Genomic DNA, 23,960 nt, shown 5'->3' with positions numbered 1-23,960 from the left:
ACTGGTGTCTGACTGCAGGTTTTCATCCCTGAAATATAAAAATGCAAATATAATACATGTACAGTGTATATATCAAATGAAATTTTCAACATGAGAAAAATAATCAAAAGTTAGTGCAAACATACTTCTCCAAAAAAGTATTGTTAAAATGCTAACAAAATAATGTTTGTCTTTTTTTACCAGTAGTAATGTCTTCATTCAACATTTGAACACAAAATAAAATGTCTAAACACATTTTAATAGCGCACTATGTCGCTGATTATGTCTGATTATCAATTTAAAATATTGACACACTCTGAGTCATTCAATATGGCGGTTTTTGTTATCATGTATATCAGATAGAAATTACAACCCAACAAATATTGCATACTCCTAAAGGAGCGAGCAAGACTTTTGTCATTTCGTGGCCTTTTATAGCGGACTATGCGGTATGGGCTTTGACCATTATTGAAAGCCGTATGGTAACCCGTAGTTGTAAATTTCTGTTTCAGATGGTCTCCTTGGGGGATTTGTCTCAGTGGCAATCATGCCACATCTTTTTTTTTTTACGTATTTGATGTGTAGCACATCAAATACTCGGCAAGAACAGATAATGAATATTTCATTGTAATACGGTGTTATGGATTTTATTATGGTTCGTTAAGGTGGTACCCAACACTACAGGGAGATAATTCTGTAAAATCAGCTAAACGTTTTGTTTAAGGAAATATTAAGCTTCTCAATGATCAAAATAAGTGCTTGTCAAACTGCTATCTATCCAACCATTGTTGTCCGAGTAAGTGATTGGTTCAAGATTTCTGAAATATGTATATTTCTTTCAAAGGGTCAACGTTAAAATTTTGTCACGAGCCAAATTAATTTTAGTCAAGGCGTTGGGTACTACCTTACATTGATATAATTATAATTTTGCTCCCTGATTTTTATTAATATGTATATCTTTTAAACTGACTTAACCTGCCCGAAATTATATTCCCACCACCCTTATGTCAACAGAAGACAACAGTTTTATACATTACATAGTTGACAATTCATAACTTTAGTATAGTATAGTTGGCTAATGGTGTAGTATCTTTTGTGTCCATTCGTTTATAATTTCCACTAGATATTAGCACAGCGCATAATTCCACTTGTCTTGAAAGACATTATGTGAAGCGTACACCATTTTTGAATCCGTGAAAATCGCGAAATAGGACGTTATAAAATATTTTTTTCGCGACGTCATATAGCGTATAAGTCAATACAAGTTAGTTAATGCGTATAAACAATAGTTTAGTCTTTAAAATCATTGAACATTTTAGTCAAATAATTGTAACAAGATATCTTTAGAATAAAGACTATATTTGTTGTTAAAAAAAAAAATCGTTACATAATAGTATGTCAAACGTCAAACAAAAAACAACAATAAATAGATTATGTAATAATTAAAACTGCCCCACGAGACTAGTACGTGTTACTATTGATGATACATCTAAAGGGTAAGACACAATACGTATATATTAAATTTATCTAAAATCAGCAATTTACTATCATGTTAATTACAAAAATGTAGGTGATTTTTCCGATGACAATTTGTTACTTATTTTTCCGGCGATGCTGTTCAACAAATTTTCTTACATAATTTCTAATTGCAAAAAAATGGATCAAGCTTAATGTTCGAAATTCCCCCGACCAACAATAAAGCAGTTGCCGATGTCGGGCGTCAGTTTGGCAGTGAGGGATGTACAATTCTGCAGACATGTAAAATCATTTCGGGATATTAAATCCGATGCCACGTGCAAAGAGAGCGGAACACTCTTTGATCGGTTCTTAGATGGGCTTTAGAAACCTAAATAGCTGTCTTGATCAAATATACACTCATTGCCTATGGTAGTCCTAATTTTCCAAATCTTCATTCCGGACGGAATTATAGGACCTATATATTGTATGTATCGTTAATTGTACTCGTTCTTAACATAGATGAAGTACCTGCCAAAAGACGTAAACTAACCAACAATCAATCAATCAATGATATTTGACTAGTTGACATAAGTTGTTCATAAATGTCTGTTCTTTTTAAATTAGAGAATGGCTCTGTCATGGCATAAATTATGAACGCTTGATTACATTCTTATTATACTTGAAGTGTACTGTTTATCACATGAAAAGAACAGCGAATGTGTTGATCAATTATTAAAAAAATCGTTCATGTGTTAAGTGTGACATTAATTTAAAATAGATAAGGCGACATTCTCAATGATATCTAAATCTCGAAAATCGATCAAAAGAGGAAATTACTGGACAAACCGGCTCCTGCTTATATGCAACACCCGTCATGCCAGTGTGCATTTAGTCTACATGTCAAAATCAATATCATTATAAACACAAGTCCGTTATAACCGGTTTTCTAAAGGAAAATACCAGTGTATTAATTTCGGGATGTACGTTTTATTGGCTGGCAGCTGCAACAAAATGTCCACTTTGTTGATTTAGACCTTTAAACTACACAAAAATCATTGACCTTGCTTAACGTAATCCCGGTTGATAAGTAAATGATACTTTAATGCAGAAAAATCCAATTTGCTGTAAATATAAGAGCCTCTTGTTAAATGAAATGAGTATCTAACCATAGAACGTTTGAAGATTTAATTTAACAAAGATTATCGATGTTCTTTGTGCAAATGACGCAATTTGAAAATTATATAGCAAGTACGAAAAACAAAAGAGACAGCAGACATCAAATAGTTATCAATGGTATCAGGCCTATAATTTATAACACCAGACGCGCGTTTCGTCTACATAAGACTCACAAGTGACGCTCAGATCAAACAAGTTTATATCAAACAAAACAAGTTTAAAGTTGATGGACATTGCGAACCAAAAAAAAACAAAAAGTTGTGCCATTTATGGATAAGGTTATCTATGTCTGGGATAAGAACCCTTACTTTAAAAAAAAATAATATATAATTCCTACTTAACTTCAACATAAAATTTGTAAACAAATATTGATGTCTATGTCAACACCGAAATGATGACTACTGTATAAGTGGAATCCTTGGTACAAAACGTCCACAAATAGTGGTATCAACCCAGCGGTGTAAACAAGTTATCAAAGCTACAGGGTTTATAATGAAGTTTGCAAGACGAGTGTTTCGTCTTCACAAGACTCATCAGTGACGCTCAAATCAAAATTGTTATAATTACTCCCTTACTTTTAATCATTTTGTATTTTCATCATATATCAAATTTATTCGTTCACTGTATGCCCATTTGTGTTACTACGTTTTTTTCTAATTGGATTAAGCCATTTCAATGGATATTTTAAAGTGTGTATTTTTATGTTCTGGTGTTACCACTATTATTTCAGATGAAGGTGAAAGTTGTTATCAGTAAAACGTTTAACCCACTGTAATTATTTGCACCTATCATAGGTCAGGATTCTGATAATCAGTAGCTGTCTTTTGTTGATGTGGTTCATAGGTGTTTCTCGCTTGCTTTTCGTATTTTATATAGATTATACCGTTGGTTTCTCGTTTTGAATGGTTTTCCACTAGTATTTTTGGGGACCTGTATAGCTTGCTGTTCGTGACTTCGTGTTAAAGACCCGTACTTTTACTTATAATGGTTGACTTTTATAAAGTGTGCCTTGTCTAGAGACTAGTCTCATTTGCACTAATACCAAATCGTCTTATATCTATATAAAGCCGCATAAGTACAAATCATTGTGGTTTCGACAGCCCTGATATATACTGTACAGTTAATGAATTGTTGATTTCAGTTGATCGTGCAAACTAGTTGAAATGCGTTTTTTGCTTTTATTCAATTCGGTTATCAAAACAATTATTTTGCAAGAAAACCAATTTTGATCGATGTCTCTGCTGGTTGACATTTCGTCAACGAGCACATTACACCCCCCCCCCCTCCTCCCCCAGTAAAAACATTGCATGAGTTTACGAAGATCTTACACGTATGTGGTGACAACGTTTGCCATAATTCCTTTAAGCTATTTTGTTGAATTAGAAATATATCATAAATTTGCCATATAAATTCTAAAATCGGTTATGATTTTCTTTGCAATGTTTACAATTTACACATACACTATTATATAGTAAATACATGTAACCTTAGCTCTTTGACGAGTGTTGGTCAAATTCAATTTTATTAACAATATTTATTAAAGATAACAACTAAATAAAATTGATCTATTGTGTAGGTGTTAGCTGATGTCCGCCTCCATATTCGGTTTTTTCTTTCATCGTTGAAGACCGTTTTTGTATTGCTATTTGTTCGGGTTGTTGTACATGGTTTTTTTAATTTATTTCCCGACTCCATACTCTATTCTATAATAATTTATATTGAGCAGCAATACAATTTTTATTGAAATAGGATGATACTAACATGGTCCATTTGTTTAAAAAAAGTAATACTTTGTAGTAAACATATTGAGATGCAATACCACTTAGCAGTAAACAAATATTGATATGTAAATATAAAAGCTATCAAAATTTTTGTTCATTTTGGCTATTTTGCCATTATTCCATATCAAAGGGTTATATAAAATTGCACCAAGTTTTTTTCCAATACCTTTTGGGTCATTTTCGTACCTTTTATCTATTGTTTAGCAAATTTACCTGACGATATCGGAATATAGGTATTTAGTCGGATCTTAACACGAACTTGTGATTTGTTTCAAACCGGTTTTGTTGAAATAAACGAAGATTGTCGAAATGTTCAGAACTTAATCAAATCTTTAGCTACTTTATTTAAATATTGTGTACATACGTTAATTATGAGCTATGAAAGTCAAGTGGCTCGAGAATTTTTCTGAGGAAGTTTTAAAAAAATTGCAAAGAAATATTTTAACAGTGGGTTAGCTTTCATTAGTCTTCAATGTCTATAAATTTACAACTTTTAGTTATATTTATAATTTAGAATCATCATTGAAGGTGGAGCACTATTGCACAGTTAATTAATTATATTGATGTGTCATTTGTATCCAAGAATGACATTCCGTTGTATTAGGTGACAATTCGAAAAAGATATGCGAGTATTGTCTCCCTTTAACAGGTTCATTATTTTATAATTAAATTTAGGTTTCTGATATAATTTTGAAGAATTTCAAAATGTATCAATTCAATATATTTCAGATTTTGTTATTGGTGTATCAAAAACATTGATGCACGAATATAATTTCATAAATTTGAAACGTTTAAAATGATTACATACCATTATAAAGAACCGTTCATCATTTTTGAAAAAGATAATCACTGAATATCGAATTAATTATGTTCGTTCATGATAGATTGATTGGAAAATGAACCAGAGTTATCTAATGGTAATCACAGAGAGGGACTAGCAAGCAATTTTTTAGTGTTGCTTATCTAACGTTAAAACAATTTTCAACAATAAACAAATGTTACTTTATACAAATATAAGGACTGTGTTAGCTAAATCTACAAATTTTATTAGATATTATGATTTTTTATAACAATAGATTTATATGCTATATTGTTTAACTGTTCAGTTTATAACTTTTATATCATCATATTGTTCAAATTGAGAATGAATGCCAAAAAGAAAAGGATTACTACCGACTATTACAATATTTCATCGGGGGACTCGTTATTATACTCATCGGATGAATTCGGTGTAATACGCATCGGTGAATCGGAAGGATTCGATCATGTCAATGTTTTATGTAAAAATAATTCGTGTATTATTTGTTAAGATACAACACAGTCTTTTCTCTAAACATCAAGCGTCTAGAGCAATCACGTAGACAATGAATCAAAAACAATATCAAAGTGCATGTAAAATTCAATTAAACGAAGTGAAACAGATAAACTGATTTTGTTATTTTTTTAATAAAGTTATTAACGTAAGATATCTTCTGATTGTTACCGCTTCACATGCTGTACACATGTGTTTGTTCTACCGTCTGAAGTCCATATTATAAATAGCCTGTTATTAAATAAAAGTTCATGTAAACAATGTGTCATGTCTTTCTCGTACACATTTACTTGAATGGTACTTTGAGCATTATCATTTCTTTCTCAACAAAAGTTTATATTTCTTAACTCAGTTGTGGTTCTCATTTTCTCATTCACTTCTTACTATTACGTTACAATGTGGAAAAAGGAAGGACTGTGTACACAAACATGAAAGTTCTTGCAGACAAAATAATTAAATTTTAAAAAAAATATTATGTTGATGTTGATTATATACTTTTTGTAATCAAAATATGCGGAGTAAAATATTTTAATAATTCTTAGATATATTGTTTTATTGCATGTCGTAAAACAAAGGATTCATTTTTTATCTGTCATTGCAAGCTTGTCTCGCTTTTTAATTTTAATTACATATCAATTTTGCTCCCCGTTGTTCTCAATCATTACAATTTTCATTATATCTTATTTCAGTTTTCTTTAAACAATAATATAAATGTCAAATTTCAGGTGGTCATTGTAATAATTGTGGTTTTTTTTTGCATGTAAAATGATTCTCTATTATCAAGATTATGAAAAGTTGACTGCCTTTTATAATTATTCATATTTGTTATTAAGAGTTTTAGTCCATAAACTATCTATTATTAAAAAAAACAAGATGAGTACGTCAGGCGCAAGAAATATATGCTCATACAATTTATGTATGTTTAAAAATGATGGTATTTATCTAGAGCCATATACATACACTTCTATATTAAAGACATACTCAACAAAAAAACATTACAACATAGTTTTGTCAAGTTTAATGTTTACTAATACACTCTGCTGTCATATCATACCAGATAAAGCTCTAAAATAAAGTACAATTTATATTGCGTTGTTAACCTGTATTTATAGTATATAGTATATAGACATGTGGAGTAAGACACGTTAACAATCAAAATATATTACCTTCGATAAAATTTGTCAGTTCTGTTATAACAAAATATGAATTACAGACTTTTTTTTTAAATGGTTGTGTTATTTTGTAGGCGAAACACCCGTCTGGCGTATTGAATTATAATCCTGATACCTTTGATAACTTATTGCACATTTCTGAGTAATTTCCAAAACAAGTTTTTTTAACGTTAATGTAACCCTTGTTAGCCAACTTTTCCATTAAGACATAACACATCAACAAGCTGATAACGGAAACTTAAATGCGAAATAGTAGTGGTATTACATATTATGTAAATATTCACTATTATTTGGGTTTCATATAAACGTTTAACACTATTTTAACTCGATTGATTGGTGTTAAACGTCACTTTAGCTATATTAGCTATTATTTTATCCAAAAGGTATATTACTTTGTTATTGCAAATCCGTTGATATATTATTACGTGACATATTATAACCTTTTACAAGTGATTTGTAATTGTATCATGTCAAGTGCAATCTTCATACCATCATTTTATACTAACATCAAACGAACTTCAATTTGACATGATTAGATTAACTATATAAGTGCTTAACAATGCTTAAGTTATACAATTAAATTAAATTTGTTTAACGATATTATAAACTGTATCAGGGGATCAATGTGCGTTATACTAAATCAGCTGGTACGTGCAAAATCGTGGGATAGGTGATAACAGAATGAAACTTTGCACAGTTGTTAACATATGTTTGATAATGATTTGAAGCTATGGACCCAATTGGAGACTTCCAACATGGTGGACGTCTAAATTACACAACCATGTTTAAAAACAACTCACACAACATCTTTTAAAAGTCAATGAAATATAAATATCTTATCTAATCAATCTGTTGCATTTAGATTTTTTTTTAGCATCGAGAATTTTCGAAATGACAGCAAAAAAGAGAAAACGAAAAACGGCTTTTTTTGATATTTTTTTAATACATCAAATTTTAATGCTAAGATTTCTAAGGATTTCGTTTATATCATTTAAAATTGCTGTAATTACATCAAGGGTAGCATGTACGGATTTTGTGGTAGTTCATGTTGATCGACATTAATGTAACCCCCATTTTGTGATGTACATATTGTTGTTTGACTTTTGGTCATGTTTCATTTGTGGCATGACTTTGGCAGTTTGTCGTTTACTTCTAAATTTAAACATCCATTCTGTATCTTTTGCCTTTCTTTTTAAAAATTACAAAGTCACCCATTAAAATATTCTTATATATTAAATAGTGTGTTCTCTCTGATTTAAAGTGTAACCTGGATTTGTTGTCCACACATTATTTGTGAATTCTGAACAGAGGTATACTATTGTTGCCTTTATTTATTAATTCCCTAGAAACCCTCATTTGATTGAATTCCAGAGAATACAGGGTACCTAAACATATTTCAAAGCATAAGGTTGTGATGAGCATGCTAATGTTTATTCATGGAAATAGACAGAACAATTTGCAACTGCACAAAATCTTGATTAGAGCTTTAACACAATAATGCAATTTTCAAGATGACATGTTCTTAAATTTAACGCCTGAAAGAATGAAAAAAAAACAAATCAATACCAATTTTTAAGTACAAAGAATCTCATCACCATCGCCCAATTTAAGACAATGTACTGTTGGTATCTTTGGTGGTTCCTTTTGATAAAACATAATCATATGGTTATCAAATTAAAGGTACCAGGATTATAATTAAGTAGGTCAGACGCGTGTTTCGTCTACATAAGACTCATCACTGACGCTCATATCAAAATATGTATGAAGCCAAAGAATTACAAAGTTGAAGAGCATTAAGGATCAAATTTCCAAAAAGTTGTGCCAAATACGTTGAAGGTAATTTATGTCTGGGATAAGAAATCCTTAGTTTACGAAAATTCAAAGTTTTGTAAATAAGAAATTTATAAAAATTACCACATTATTGATATTCATGTCAAAACCGACATGATACCCTCGGTGACGAAACATCCATCAGCATTGGCATCGACCCATTTGTTTGAATAGTTATCAAAGATAACAGGATTATAACTTAGTAATTCAGACGCGCGTTTCGTTTACATAAGACTCATCAGTGACGCTCATATCAAAATATTTATGAAACCAAACAAGTATTATAATATAGTACGTCAGTGTAGAAATTTTACATATCATGGCGAAAGTCACAGGTCCATCACCTTCCTCAAATATTTTTTTGTTTATCGTTTGTTTTGAATCCTTTTATTGTTTAATTACAATTTAATGTACAAAACCAAACTTTCATCTATATTTTTTACTAAATCAATCACGTTTCATTCAAGTATTTAAATGACGTTAAATGTTCTTTTTTTCAAGTCCCTGTTAGTGTACATTGCTTTTGTAGTCACGTTTTCTCTGTTAACCTAAACTTGGATAAAGTAAGTAGTTCACTTTGATCCGAACTTGACTGCAATTTTTTCTTCTTCAGTATCTATCAACATTAATATGTCTCTTGTCTGCTGTAACGGTTCAAACAATAACATACGGGTGAATAGAAGTCTTGTTTTTTATCGTATAAATCTTTAAGTTACATCCCAGTGTTCTAACAGGGGTGATCTGAGCCGGATCGCCCTACCAGAACACCCAAGTTTGAGTTTCATTGTTATGCATGCTTTTCTTTGTTATTTAACATTTTGAATGTCAAATCCATTATAAAACTTATAATTAATTATACGGAAAAGATTATCTATCAAAATTCCCGTAGAAAAAAATCCAGTGTAAATGCTGGGATTCGAACCCAAGACCTTTAGCATATCAAACCACGACACATTTTTGTTTAATCTTTAACCACGACACATACCACTACACCAGTATGACTGGATACGAACTAATAGTAATTTGACATACTTAAAGGAAACAACATCTTTTTATAAGTCAGGCGAGTTGTCAGAACTGTATTCAGTGGGGTTTAAACCTTTTTCGTTAATAATTGAGTTTTCAGACTGATTGTTTAATTTGATTTTACACTTTTTCAAAAGCGGGGCGATTCGGTAAACAAGAGTGCGGCGATTTTTTTATAAATTGGCGATATAGTGTGGACCGATTGGCAAGTGGGACGAGTTGACATTGTTTGATATCTACTCATCGTGTTTGGGGGTCATAAAGGGTATACATCATATAGTAATATATAAAGTATATTGAAAATTGAGAATGGAAATGAGGAATGTGTCAAAGAGACAACAACCCGACCATAGAAAAAACAACAGCAGAAGGTCACCAACAGGTCTTCAATGTAGCGTGAAATTCCCGCACCCGGAGGCGTCCTTCATCTGGCCCCATAGTAAATATATACTAGTTCAGTGATAATGGACGCCATGGTTTTGTGGCGTTCTAAACCACATTTTATGAATTGTGAATGGTTTTTAGTCTAAAATAAAACAGCTGGGATGTAAAAAAGTTATCCCACTCGGACTTGGTATGTCAGTGTTAGATCATCCTCTGGCCTCCGGCCATTGGGGTGATCTTACACTGACACAACGCGTCCTTGTGGGATAACTATTACAGAACGACATAAGATACACATGTTTATATCGACCTCATGTAACGTAATTGTAAGATAATTTGTGCAAACAATATATCTCAATCAATAGTGCATCGATCATGGTTATCTTTCATCGATAGCTGTTTGACATTCATCGATATCGTATTTACTAATTATATTATTGTTTAAGCGTTTAGTCTATGAATCATGAATCTTGTAAAAACAGCAAAAAACTAAGTAAAACTTATCAAACATATCAATAAAGGGCAATTACTCATATTAGAAACACACATTATCAAACTGATTTAAAAGTACGATAAAGGAAAATTTAAAGCTTGTGAATCCTTTTATTGCAATTAGTGGTTTAACTGCTTATATATTTCTAAGTATTTATACATTGCTGTCTTTCAATGTTTGAGCGTTTCCTAACAATTTACTCTTTGAATAATTTTATTTAATCTTTATTGGGAATGAAAATAACGATACTTGTTTTACACCATACAACTTTGTTACTTTATAGAAAACATATTTAATGACAAAACTGTCGAATTTGTTTGTTTAGTTTAATGTTGAGAATACAATCAAATGTGATGTTGAATAAGATAGGTAAAGCTCTAAAAAAATACAAATAAGAATGTGTTGGTCGACTGTGTTGATAGGTCTTTTGAGGTATAATTGACATTTAAATTAAAACATTTTTCTCATGAAAGTATGGCTTGTTCAGTTAAAAGTTGATTTGTTTGTTGATGTTTAAATTTTTCTATTTATTCCAGTAGATCTTTTTCTTCTAAACAGTTTTTACATATCTATCATAGTTTTCAGAGTCGAACACTAAAAAAAAGTTTTATATTTATATTTGGATGAACCAATAGCTACTATGGATTCATTATTTTTCGTTGGATAACTTTTTTCGTGGAATTCATTAACAGCTCGATCTCTTTCTGTTTCCGCTGCTTTCCGTCGCAGCACCGCTACATTTTGTAGCCCTGACAGTTTCGAATTTAGTTATCAATACAAATGAATGGCAAAATTGCTATCAATCCAAACAAAGAGTCTTTTTTTTAAATAAACAGACCATTGTAACTTTCTCCTTGATGTGAAATCTTTATTTTCTCATTCTTTTAATTGTATTGGCAATTGGAAAACTTCTGCGTGGCCGTGATATGAATAGTCCGAGTGTAAATAAATATTTTTTTTGTCTAGTTGATGCCTATTTGCAAAGCAATTCTAGTCAAAATGTCAAGCAGAGTTCACATGGTACGTATTAGTTTCTAATCATGACAGCAACATAACAGCAAATCCTCTCCCAAAAAACGTCCGACATTTTTGGTATACACTCTGTCGTGGAATTCCAATGTCTTTGGTATATTTTGAAAAAAAAACTTTTTAACAGCGATGTCAACTTGAATCATCGAATATTGACGTGTTACTTCATAAACTAATAATACTGTGAACATTAAACAACTTCATTTTCAGATTGATTAGATTACATATTATGTATATTTAAAATCTATACAGATAATACATGTGTTTAATAATACGACAATAAAACTGCATCACGGGACCAATACTTGTGAATATAAATGAAACACCTGAAGGGTAAGTCATAATATTAGTTTTTCAGTTTGGCAAAAAATCAAATATTGACTTTGACATGTGCTTAGGTAGCATATAATCCATCGACTTTAATCAGTTTCCGACGATAATTTGTTTTTGATTTTGAATAGAAAGGCGACCGTTCATACAATGATTGTATACAATTTCTTATGAAAAATAGGGATCAGGCTTCATATTTGACCTTTTCACTTTTGCTGTTGAAGAGTTTTCTACCTTGATAAATTGGAAATATGTTTGACCGTCCAAGGGCTGTATAGCCAGTCAAGGTGATTAATAACTTGCACATCCTTTTCAAATTTCAATGTACTGTCTTTCTCGACACAAGACAAATTGGAAGGGGTTGATAATTTATACAGTTCAGGCGATTAATGTGATAGTTGATCTCTTGAACAATTGAACTAATAAATGTTGATCATTGACATCGTTCAGGTGTTTAAGGTGTCAGTTGCCACTTGCCCAATTGAACAAAGAATGTAAAATAAATAAGGCTACATAGTTAACCAATATTCAAACCTCGAAAATCGAGTAAAAAAAATCAACTCAAGGTAACAACCAAAAACTGAATTGATACCTTTTTCAACGGAAGCAAAAGGATGCATTCCCAGGAAACCGGCTCTTGCTGGTCATGCAACACTTTCAATCCCGATCCAAACTCAAACTCAATCAGTAACATTACAAGCAAGACTTCGTTTTCAACTGGATTTTAAAAGGAAAATCCCGTTTGTTTTAGTTTGGCGATGTGCGACAGTCGAATTGGCGGCTACCACACAGTGTCCATTCAATAACTTACAACGCTTTCACATTATATTTTCAAATGAAGATATGCTGTCTTATTTGACTAATGAAGGTCGAATTCGACTTTCACGATTTAAGCGTTTATCGTTGTTGAGCTTTATTACTTAAGGTGTAAAACCACCAAATCGTAGTACATCACATCCTGTTGCATACAGAAAGGGTACACACGAAATAGTTCCTTTAATTTGACAGTTGAAGGAAATTATATATTAATATTGCATTGTATTGCAGTCAAAGCAGCATGTTTTTCTTATTTTCTATAAAATAGTTTGGAAACTTGAGATTACATGATTACTTAAGCTTGTTGACAGGAAAAAAAGAGGTAACAACCTTATTTGTAAACCTTCAGTGATGGATATTATTATATACATGCATGCTATGAAATATTATATAATTTGTTTAGGTAGATCTGGACAATAGAAAACTTATACTTATACTTATGCCCAGTATTTCGTTATTTTCACAAAGATGAATTCTGCACAATTTTTGAAAAATACAAATTTAACGAAAGTTAATGGGGCAAAATTAATGGTGTTAGTGCAGTTTATATAGAAGCTACACATGCATCTTTGACAAAGATTGTACTCATATTTATTAATATGTCATGCTATTTTAGTGAAATATTGCGATAATGAAACATTCGAAACTGTAACGAATAAACGAGTACGCTGCACGCATTAAACATATGGAAGTTATTTGTCTTCTCTGGTCAGTACATCATAAAAAACGGAAACAGATGGAAAGAGCTGACGAATCTGTACACAGTCGTGAAGGAAAATGATTGAAAAGTGACTTAACACAAAGGAAACAAACACAATTGCTTAAATCTTTAAATCTTTAAACGGAGTATGTGATGAGTTGGAACACCTTACATCAGAAACAGAGGATACCAATGTGGTGAAACAAGTTTATACAACATGGGTATATTTGAAGAACAATCATTAGTGTCGCATGGATAATTTCAAAAGCTTCTGAAAGTTGAACAAGATAGAGAATTGAATGAAGCGTGGTTTCAAGAGAGAAATAAAATCTGTATTACCCTAAATGACAATTTTCAACAGTGGTTACGTCACTTTGCGTTGAGGTTTTGACTTATTCGGATGTGTCTATTTTTTGTGCTGCATTTTGTTGGGTTATGTAATGTATTTCGGTTGTTTCCTGTAATTAGTTAATACTTCAGTTTTATCATGTATATCTTTTGTATAGTCATTTTATAAAATTTACTGTTTGCAAAAGTATAAATTATTCTAAATAATAGGGATGTTCTGGTAGAGAAAACCCTGGCCGTTTTTGGACAACTGTTTTGAACTTTTGATCGTCGATGCTGTTCAACTTTGTACTTCTTTCGGCTTTCAAACTTTTGTATATGGGCGTCACTAGTAAGTTTTGTGTGGACAAAATGCACTTCTGGCGTATTACAATTTTAAACTGGTTGCCTTTTGTTAGCTATTGTCCGTGTGTTTCTTTGTCAATTGTGTTCTCCTATTTATTTATATTGTAGTCCTGTAATGTTGTGTTGTCATTTTAATGTTTTATATTTCACATGGCCATAAAAGAGGGAGCTTTGGCATGCCACAAAACCAGGTTCAACCCACCATTTTTTCTTTAAAAATGCCCTGTACCAAGTCAGGAATATGGTCATTGTTATATTAGAGTTCGTTTCTGTGTGTGTTACATGTTAACGTTGTGTTTCTGTTGTGTCGTTTGTTTTCTCTTATTTTTGACTGTGAATTCACATTACTTTAAGACGTGTCACGGTACTTATCTATCCCAAATTCATGTACTTGGTTCTGATGTTATATTTGCTATTCTCATAGGATTTTGTCTAATGCTTAATCCGTTTCTGTGTGTGCTACATTTTAATGTTGTGTCGTTTTTCTCCTCTTATATTTAAAGCGTTTCCATCAGTTTTAGTTTGTTACCCCGATTTTGTTTTTTGTCAATGGATTTATGACTTTTGAACAGCGGCATACTACTGTTGCCTTCATATCAAATCAAGCTCAGAAGATAGAATGTCCCGGATATTATGAGGCAATAGACGCGCAAGCACCAGCTCTATTGCATCTAGTCAATTATCAACTGCAAAATCGAGGAAGACAACGAAAAGCAGAATTGATGGCAAGAGCAAATACTTTACATATAAACAGGAGTTGCAACAAGCAAAACTACAACTTAGATAGCAAGAAGAAGAACTTAAAATGTAAACATAAATACAAGTGAGTGAGGCCAAAGTAAGATCAAGAGCTGGAAGAATCACTCATTTAAAATGAAATTAGGACCAAACCAAAAATGTTTAGTTACATAAATAAAGAAAGAAAGAAAACAAGTCACGACAGTATAACAAAAGGTATTTTTGGTACAGATATAAAGAACAACATTGAAAAATCTAAAATTCATGATCATTGCAACAAACAAAGTCAACGTAAACAAATTGAATACAATTGTTGCGCCTGTCCCAAGTCAGGAGCCTCTGGCCTTTGTTAGTCTTGTATTATTTTAATTTTAGTTTCTTGTGTACAATTTGGAAATTAGTATAGCATTCATTATCACTGAACTGGTATATATTTAATAGGGGCCAGCTGAAGGACGCCTCCGGGTGCGAGAATTTTTCGCTACATTGAAGACCTGTTGGTGACCTTCTGCTGTTGGTTTTTTTATGGTCGGGTTGTTGTCTCTTTGGCACATTCCCCATTTCCATTCTCAATTTTAATATCTGTAACTAATGAAGTTTTATCCCACAGTTTAGTGCTAGACTTAGTAGTTGCAAATACTGATTCATATGATGAGAGATTTAACTTTTAATGACAATTTACTATTGGAGAGCTTCATATAATTTTGAGCAGATTTTCTCAATAAGATGTTACGAAGGGTTATGATGCAGCCTTAGAAGAATTTAATGACTGTTATGGAAATTCAGACGTCTTATCTCGTGTGTACGTCAAAAGAGCTTTGGATTGGTCAGTGATTTAACCAGATAAGAATCTCAGCAATACACGATTTTTTTCCTGTATGTTATACTAGTCTACAACGTTGGAGAGTGTCCAGAGTTAGCGATACCCATACGCTTTTAATTTCAATTTGATACAAATTCAAAGTTAATACGTATATGGATAATACTAACATAATTCAAAACCTTACTAACCCATTTTAAATGTCTCGTATTTAAAATTCTCATAAATTAAATGAATTCGTGTTATCTGAAGGATATGATATTATTGTATAGATTTGCTCTCTAATTGACAACGCAGTGATATTAAGTAACGTTATAAGAAAAATGCACAAAATCGCATGTTAAATGGAAATGTATATCATTAGAGAATGGCGAAAAAATCAGGAAAAACATAGATCGAAGGATGAAACATTAAGACCTATATTTAATCTTGCATTTGCTTTTAATATCGAAAGTGAAAGTAGTCGCGTGACCCGAGTCCCCACTGAAAGTCGTACATTACATTTTCAACTTAAAAGTCCAGCATGATCCGAGCATCTTGAAATGTGAAACCAAGTATCAAATCATTGGTTTAAATGTATATTTTCTAAAAAATGCTATCCAAAGATTGAACTATATTGTCTTACGGTAACAGTAAATGTAAATCTGATGAAAAATGTGTAATTTTTAACGAAATCCATGTTTGATACTATGATATTTCAATGAAATGAACGCACATCAGTGTTTGGAAAGCAGTTTTCTTTTAAAAGAGATATTTTTAAATCATGTCCAATCAAGTAAATCTATCTTCAGTAACCCACTGACCTTTTTTTTAACCGTGTACCGATTCATATTGTTTTACGTCTATTATCAACGAACGCTTTGATGACGTGATCGGCTGTACTCATTGTTGAAGGCCGCATAGTGACCTGCAGATTTTCTAAATTTTTGAGTTATCTCATTGGCAATGATACCATATTTTCTTATTTTTATAAGGAGTGCAGATTATGATATGTGACATGTCTAGTCATCATATGGTTCCTACGAGAAAGAGGGTTAGTAATTGATGATGCGTAATTTGTTTCTAGTATTTACCTTTTTGATACAACATACTAGTGTACATGAAATACCATGTTACACCATTCACTCTTGGTATTTCATTTAATAAATAAAACAAACAAACAAACAAAACACTGGTTTTCTGAATCATTGATCATAATCAAAGTTTTATGCATTTTTTTACAAAATATAATCAATATCAGTATAACAGATAATTTGGGTCACAATAAATTATGCTTTATACAAACTATTCATTGAGTAATAAACGACTAAGAATGACCAGTGTCATCTTAAAACTAAATTATAGCTTATGCGTCTCCCCGTTTAATATTTTTTTCAATAAGCTTTAAAGTGTATCTTCAGTTTGAAACATTTCCTAAAAAAATTCATCTGCACTACAAGCATATAGTTGTATTAGTTCTTGATCCTTTTCATTCTTTCTAATCAGCGACGAAGAACATTGAAGAAGTGTAACAATAAGAAATTTAGGGTTACACATAAATCATCGTAAATATAAACTGAATGTAAACTGAGGTATTAAATAAAGCTGAAATAGAAAAACACATAAATTATTAATCACATAGACTAAACATAACATTATCCCACGGCAAGCATTAAACATAATGCAAGTAACATAAAAGTAAAAATATAGGCAACAGACCAATAATGTGTCAATATAGCATCAAACTATAACCTCAAAATGTTCATGTAATGCCGAATTCAATGAAGAGTATGAGGAAAGTTAGTGATTTTTTTTTCATTAGTCCTCCATACTTACATGTAGAATCAATAGGTCTTTCATTGAGCAAGTCTCCATTTTTAAGGCTAGAACTATTAAGAGGCATAAGTAAATATATTATTGTTGTGCATTTTATCAGGATTCTTTTTCTTTCTTTATATTTTCCTCTAATGACAGAATCTAGTAATTTGTCTAAATTTGGTCATGCTAGGTACCTGTAATGTATATGGTTTTCCAAGCACACAATTAGATTATAAATTAGAACTATACTACTTTGCAGGACAAACTATTAAACTCATTTTTATATTAACAGATTTTCTTATGTAATCGTGTAGAATGAATGTAATGCTCCATATATTAATATAGGTCACCCACTGTACAGCCTGATTTGTGTACATGTACAATACACTTTTACAATAAATGAAAAACAAAATGATATACACAAACAAATGAAAACCAGTTTTGTCAAGGAGAAAAAAAGAAAAATGCATTAATTTAACTGTTTAAATAATAAAGCTTTCCTCATTTCAACCACTACTTTAAAGTGGGACTGGTTCTCTGCATCTTGTATTTGACAGGTCAACTAAAAAAGAGAGTTATTATTAAATACATAAACAGATTATTTTTTACAAACATACATGTACATGAGGTATAAAGACTTTTTTTAACCTTTCTTATTTATCCGTTTCAATTAATTTTAAAAACTGACAACTGGACCAAGAGTCCAGAAATCTTTTTTCCCTGCTAGTCCTCGCTTTCTTTCCATCGCAAAATACAAAACTTGCATTGTGTAGGAGTTTCATAAAATTTACACGAGACATACTAATTAAGTCAATGCGGAAACTAAAATTTGGCTGGATAAACAGTCACGGGTAAAACTAATATGCCCTTGATGCCTACAGCAGGGCATAAAAAACACCCACAGGTTTTATCAATTGTTATGTCCAATGTATTTTGTATGTTTTAAGGGAACAACTTTAACTTTACTAAGATAATGAAAAACTCGCTAGCACCTACAACATTCAAAAACGGGGGGGGGGGGGGGGAGGGGGGGGGGTGGGTGGGGGGGGGTTCTTTGTGGGAAAAAATTGGTTAATTATATACATATATGGAATAACTGAAGCATAACTGGGGCAGTCAGTGGCCTCCAAAAATTCAAGATCCCCCAGTGCTTTATTTATAACTATATGTACCTCAACATGCTCTAATAAATCAAGACGATATTGCTTGTATTAAATCCAAGACTTAATGTTTAGGCTGGTACTTATACATTACCCGCCTACGTCCACTTGTATATTTGTCCATCTGATGAGTTAAGCCTTTTCAACTGATTTTTATAGTTCCTTCTTATATGTGTCTTACATGTATGTTGAACCGTTAAACAACTGTCCCAGGTAAGGCCTTAGGGAAAAAGTTGGGATCCCGCTAACATGTTTAAACCCACCACATTATGTATGTATGTGCCTGTCCCAAGGCCGGAGCCTGCAATTCAGAGGTTGTTGTTTGTTTATGTGTTATATATTTGTTTTTCGTTCATCATAGTTTATATACATAAGGCCGCCAGTTTTCTCGTTTGAATTGTTTTATATTGTCATTTCGGGGCCTTTTATAGCTGACTATGCGGTGTGGGCTTTGTTAATTGTTGTTGGCTGTATCGTGACTTAAGTTGATAATTTCTGTGTCATTTTGATCGCTTGTGGGGAGTTGTCTCTAGGCAATCATACCACATCTTCTTTTTTAAAGTAGCTCTGCTTCATAATTCGACCAAGACAAATTTACATTGCACAGTATATAAACCTAGCAAAAAAAAATTGTTTGTACCTTGAAAGAACCTCAACCATTATTTTTTTAATAATAATACGGAGATTAATGGTACATGCTATCCAATAATTGTCAAAGTAAAAAATTAGGCTTTCTCTTGATCTTTCCTGTTCCTAAATCCTGAATTGTATGCTTACTTTTCTAATCAATATCAGATATTTAGGAATCAGATTTTCAAAAGTTGTAGTTTGTTGATGTTGTTCAACAGTGTTTTTCGTGTCTTGTATTATATACATTAGATAGAACTTTGGTTTATATCATTTTAATGGTTTTACACAAGTTATTTTTGGGGCCCTTTATAGCTTGCTGTTCGCTGTGACCCAAGGCTCCGTGTTAAAGACCTATAATGGCTTACTTTTACAAATTGTGACTTAGATGGCGAGTTGTCCCATTGGCTCTCATATCACAGCTTCTTATATCTATATAATAGTTGTTTCTGAGAATATTTACTGTATATTCTTGAACTATTGTGCATTTTTCATTGTGATTTTTTAAGAAAAGACAAAACTAAATTTAAATTGCAAATTGGGTAACAGAAAAGACTGCTTCATAACAGCATGGACAGATACATGTATCTGATACAAGAATGTGAGTTTCTATTATTATGACATGATACTCATTCAGTCGCATGATTCACATGCATGAAAACTTCTTATTTTTTTCTGAATTTAAAGGACTAAACAATTTACTGCCTTGACAATATCTGCTATAATTGGCGTACAAACATGTACATGTAAATATATATGCAGCTACATTGTTTGGACTACATAAATATTTGTATCTTGTCTTGTATGAATTTTTGATTTTAGTTTCTTTCGTATAATTATAAGTTTCGCAAGACGTCCATTATTACTGAATTAGTAAACATATTTGTTAAGGGGCCAGTTGAAGGACACCTCCGTTTGCAGGAGTTTCTCGCTACATTGAAGACTCATTGTTGGCCTTCGGCTGTGGTCTTTGACATATTCCCCATTTTCATTTTCAATTTTATCATCTGCATGCATGCATTTTTATTTTTATTTAAATACTGATGATAAAGGGCTGCAAAGAGAACATGGCAAGGTGGGCAGTCATGATTAACAAATTACATAATAAAATATATAATACAATAATATTTGAAAGCTCTTTTATTTATTTTCTGTGATGCCTACCTTAGATAGACTGTCATATATTAGTCCAAATGATTATGTCATCTGGCAAGGCTACTTTATTTTTTTTTCTATGACGCCTTTCTACGACTTATACATGTTATAACTTTTACATATATGTATATATGAAGGCTTCACAGTAAAAAATCAACAAAACTACCTTTCCAGAAATTATTATAATATTTGGACTACATAGCTATAGCAAGATGTGGTATGAGTGCCAATGACACAATTCTCCATCCAAATAACAATTTATAAAAGTAAACCATTATAGGTCAATGTACAGACGGCCTTCAACACGGAGCCTTGGGTCACACCGAACAACAACCTATAAAGGGTCCCAAAATTACTAGTGTAAAACCATTCAAACTGAAAAACAAACGGTCTAATCTATATAAAAAAAACGAGATACGAGAAACACGTATAAATTACATAAACAAAGGACAACTACTGTTAATCAGATTCCTGACTTAGGACAGGTGCAAACAATTGAAGCGAGATTCAACGTTTTAATATACATGCATTTAAATTGGTCAATTCAATCAACACATACATGATATGGATGAGTTTGAGTACATGCATACACTACTATTTTTAACATAATTTTCCCCAGGTGCAGAACTTTTTCAGAGAAAATTGCAAAGTCCAGGAAAAGTCCAAATAATTATGACATCTATGGAAGAATTTTATGCTGTTTTTTGCTTTCGACGATTTGAAAATAGGAATCTATAAAAATAGGGTGTTGAAAAATACCCAAAGTTATTAGCAACAAATATAACATTCTTGACTTGAGACTGTAATTGGGATATAGCCCAAATCATTATGACGTCTTGGAAGGTCGTTATATTTTTTGTTTACGCCTTACACAAACATAGGAAAGCCTCAAAGTAAAAATTAAATATAGCCTTCCAAGACGTCATAACTATTTGGACCATGATAACACCATTGTGGGTCTCATTGGGTTCTAAGCGTGACGCATGAAAGTCAAATTATATGCCGTTAAAACGGGAAATGATGTCTAGCGGGACACGGGAAATTACAAAAAAATGAGAAATGTTTACGTACATAGTGTAAGAGGGATACGGGAATCTGTCAAAACTGTCAGCGGGATCCAGGATCAGAATCCCCCATTGAGACCCTTGTCATTGTTCACTGCAAATGAAGGAATGAGGAGTCCAAGGCTCCAAATTGGTGGCTGATGGTTCATTCGAAGAAGGTTGTGTGCCCAAGGCTCCAGTGTTTGGTGTCCATGATTGGGGCGGGGGGGGGGGGGGGGAGGATCCCGGCTCCGAAGCAACTACGGGGCTAGTTCATATAATTCCCACGATGACGTCCCAGAAACAAATTAAAATAGCCTTGCCAGACGTCATAATTATTTAGACTACTATGGGGCAGTGGCAATGTTAATCAATATGTTAACAGGATGCCTACAAAATGTAAATTAGGAACGGATTACAGGGCGAGTGTTCAGAAAGGGATCCTGGCAAGATGCATAAGACTTATCTCATTCGATATTCTATTCATTTACTGACTAGATTCTATAAATTATTCTAATTTCATATATTTTTTGCAGTCTACTTTCGTTTTGACCACTTGTATATCATACTTGATATCACTGAACTCGTTTTTGTCTTATACTATGCCAATTTTTGCCATTTAAAAGAAATGATTAACAATGCTTGTTTCATAAATGTTACATATAAGGTGTCTTAAACTTACTTTTCTTGTTGGATTTTAACGTAGAAGTTAACGCATTTCCCGTAGCAATGTGCTTTCCATTCTGCAAACCACAAGATACTATATGATTGCGATCACCTTCTGATTGGTTGATCCTTCAAAGGACAAATGTTGTCTGGGACTAGGTGTTGGGTTCCAGATTGGTAACACAAGGTTCTATTCTGGTTCCAGATTGGTTACACAAGGTTATCTGAATGTTCCTGATTGGTCACACACGGTTCTATCAAGGTTCAAGACTGGTTACACAAGGGTCTATATAGGCTCCAAAATTGTTTTTCATAACGTTATATTATAACGTTTTCATAATGTACTGGTTTTAATGTTTTAATGTTTTAATGTTAAATCACACAGTTTTTCATTACAAAACGGAAACGTTCGACGAATATTTCCTAAACGTTTTGTTTTTGTGTTTTGTTGATAAGCAATGTTATATACAGTCTATAACATATACTCTTTATCTTACTTTATTTTAATGTTCATATTTTTAGATGGCATAAATGAGTTATAACGATCAGAAATGATAGACATATTCATCTTACTGACTCTCCTTCAGGTATGTATCGTTTTAATGTTCAAACTTTATAACTGTTCTTTTTTGTTCTTCTGTCTCGTTGTTTAATGTCAAACGAAGTTATCACATGCACATTATGTGTATGTTGATGTAAACCGTTGGTTCGTTTGCAAATTACCGGGTTTCAATCCCGATTTCAATGTTATCTGACCACACAACTGTGATGGTGTCAAATCAGTTTATAATAGGTTAAAGACTTTGTTCATCAAGTAATTGATACACAAAAATGAATCGTGGGAACACGTGTCAATTTGTGTGTTAACCATCGAGTCATAGATACACCAAATTGAAACTTAAGTACACATTTGTTAGCTTTTCACAGTTCATTAAATATATTCAATTGTTTTCAATTTAGACATTTTTATATTTTTTCGTTTGGGCTTGTATTATATCGAGTCATAGATACACCAAATTGAAACTTAAGTACACATTTGTTAGCTTTTCACAGTTCATTAAATATATTCAATTGTTTTCAATTTAGACATTTTTATATTTTTTCGTTTGGGCTTGTATTATATTTTCCATCCAGTTTATATAATCCGTTCATCCTATCTCAACTCTTTAAAATTCAACAGTCTATCCTAAATTGAGGTAAATAATATGGCATTCCAAATACCGTTTGATCCCTAACATCACTGAAGAGACATTAATTGTCGAAATCCGGATATGGTGTACTAATTTTTGCACATCATGTTTGTGGTATACCATGTTTGCCGCAAATCCATTGTTTTCTGTTTGGTATTGAATTAATATTAAGATCCGTTTTGTTACTTCTTATGATCAACTTATTTGGCAATCGTCAATGGCAACCAGCAGGGTTGAAGAACATCAGTTGTTCGACTTGTTAGTCAAATACGTTTTGTTAAATATACTTTTTCCCTTTTTTTGGTCTTTTTGAAAAATGTTGTTTGTGCTCTATTTAAACCTCTCTATAACGCAATTTGTTTTCTATGCACACGTATAAAATTTGCAGTTTTTATCCAACGCAATCATAGGTTTAAACGTTGTTTTCAATTTTCACTGGTTTTATATTTTTTCGTTTAGGCTTGTATTATATTTTCCCTCCGGTTTATATAATCCGTTCATTATATCTCGACTCGAGGTAAATAATATAATGTGGCATTCCAAAAGCCGTTTTGATCCCTAACATCACTGAAGAGATATTAATTG

At 32.1% G+C, this 23,960-nt stretch overlaps 1 protein-coding gene across 1 annotated transcript in view; it reads left to right on the top strand.

The window, feature by feature from the left end:
- The first annotated feature begins 22,720 nt into the window (after positions 1 to 22,720).
- The window catches only part of LOC134701211 (uncharacterized), a 68,258-nt gene continuing 67,018 nt past the window's right edge, over positions 22,721 to 23,960 (top strand). Inside the window, exon 1 of the mRNA XM_063562347.1 lies at positions 22,721 to 22,772. Coding sequence (XP_063418417.1) covers positions 22,737 to 22,772 — 36 coding nt within the window. The 5' untranslated portion in view covers positions 22,721 to 22,736. The remainder of the gene's footprint in view (positions 22,773 to 23,960) is intronic.

This window comes from Mytilus trossulus, unplaced genomic scaffold, assembly GCF_036588685.1.
Source record: "Mytilus trossulus isolate FHL-02 unplaced genomic scaffold, PNRI_Mtr1.1.1.hap1 h1tg000233l__unscaffolded, whole genome shotgun sequence".
Lineage (NCBI taxonomy): Eukaryota > Metazoa > Mollusca > Bivalvia > Mytilida > Mytilidae > Mytilus > Mytilus trossulus.
Note: the sequence above shows the minus strand (reverse complement) of the source record. Positions and strands in the feature narration are given on the sequence as shown.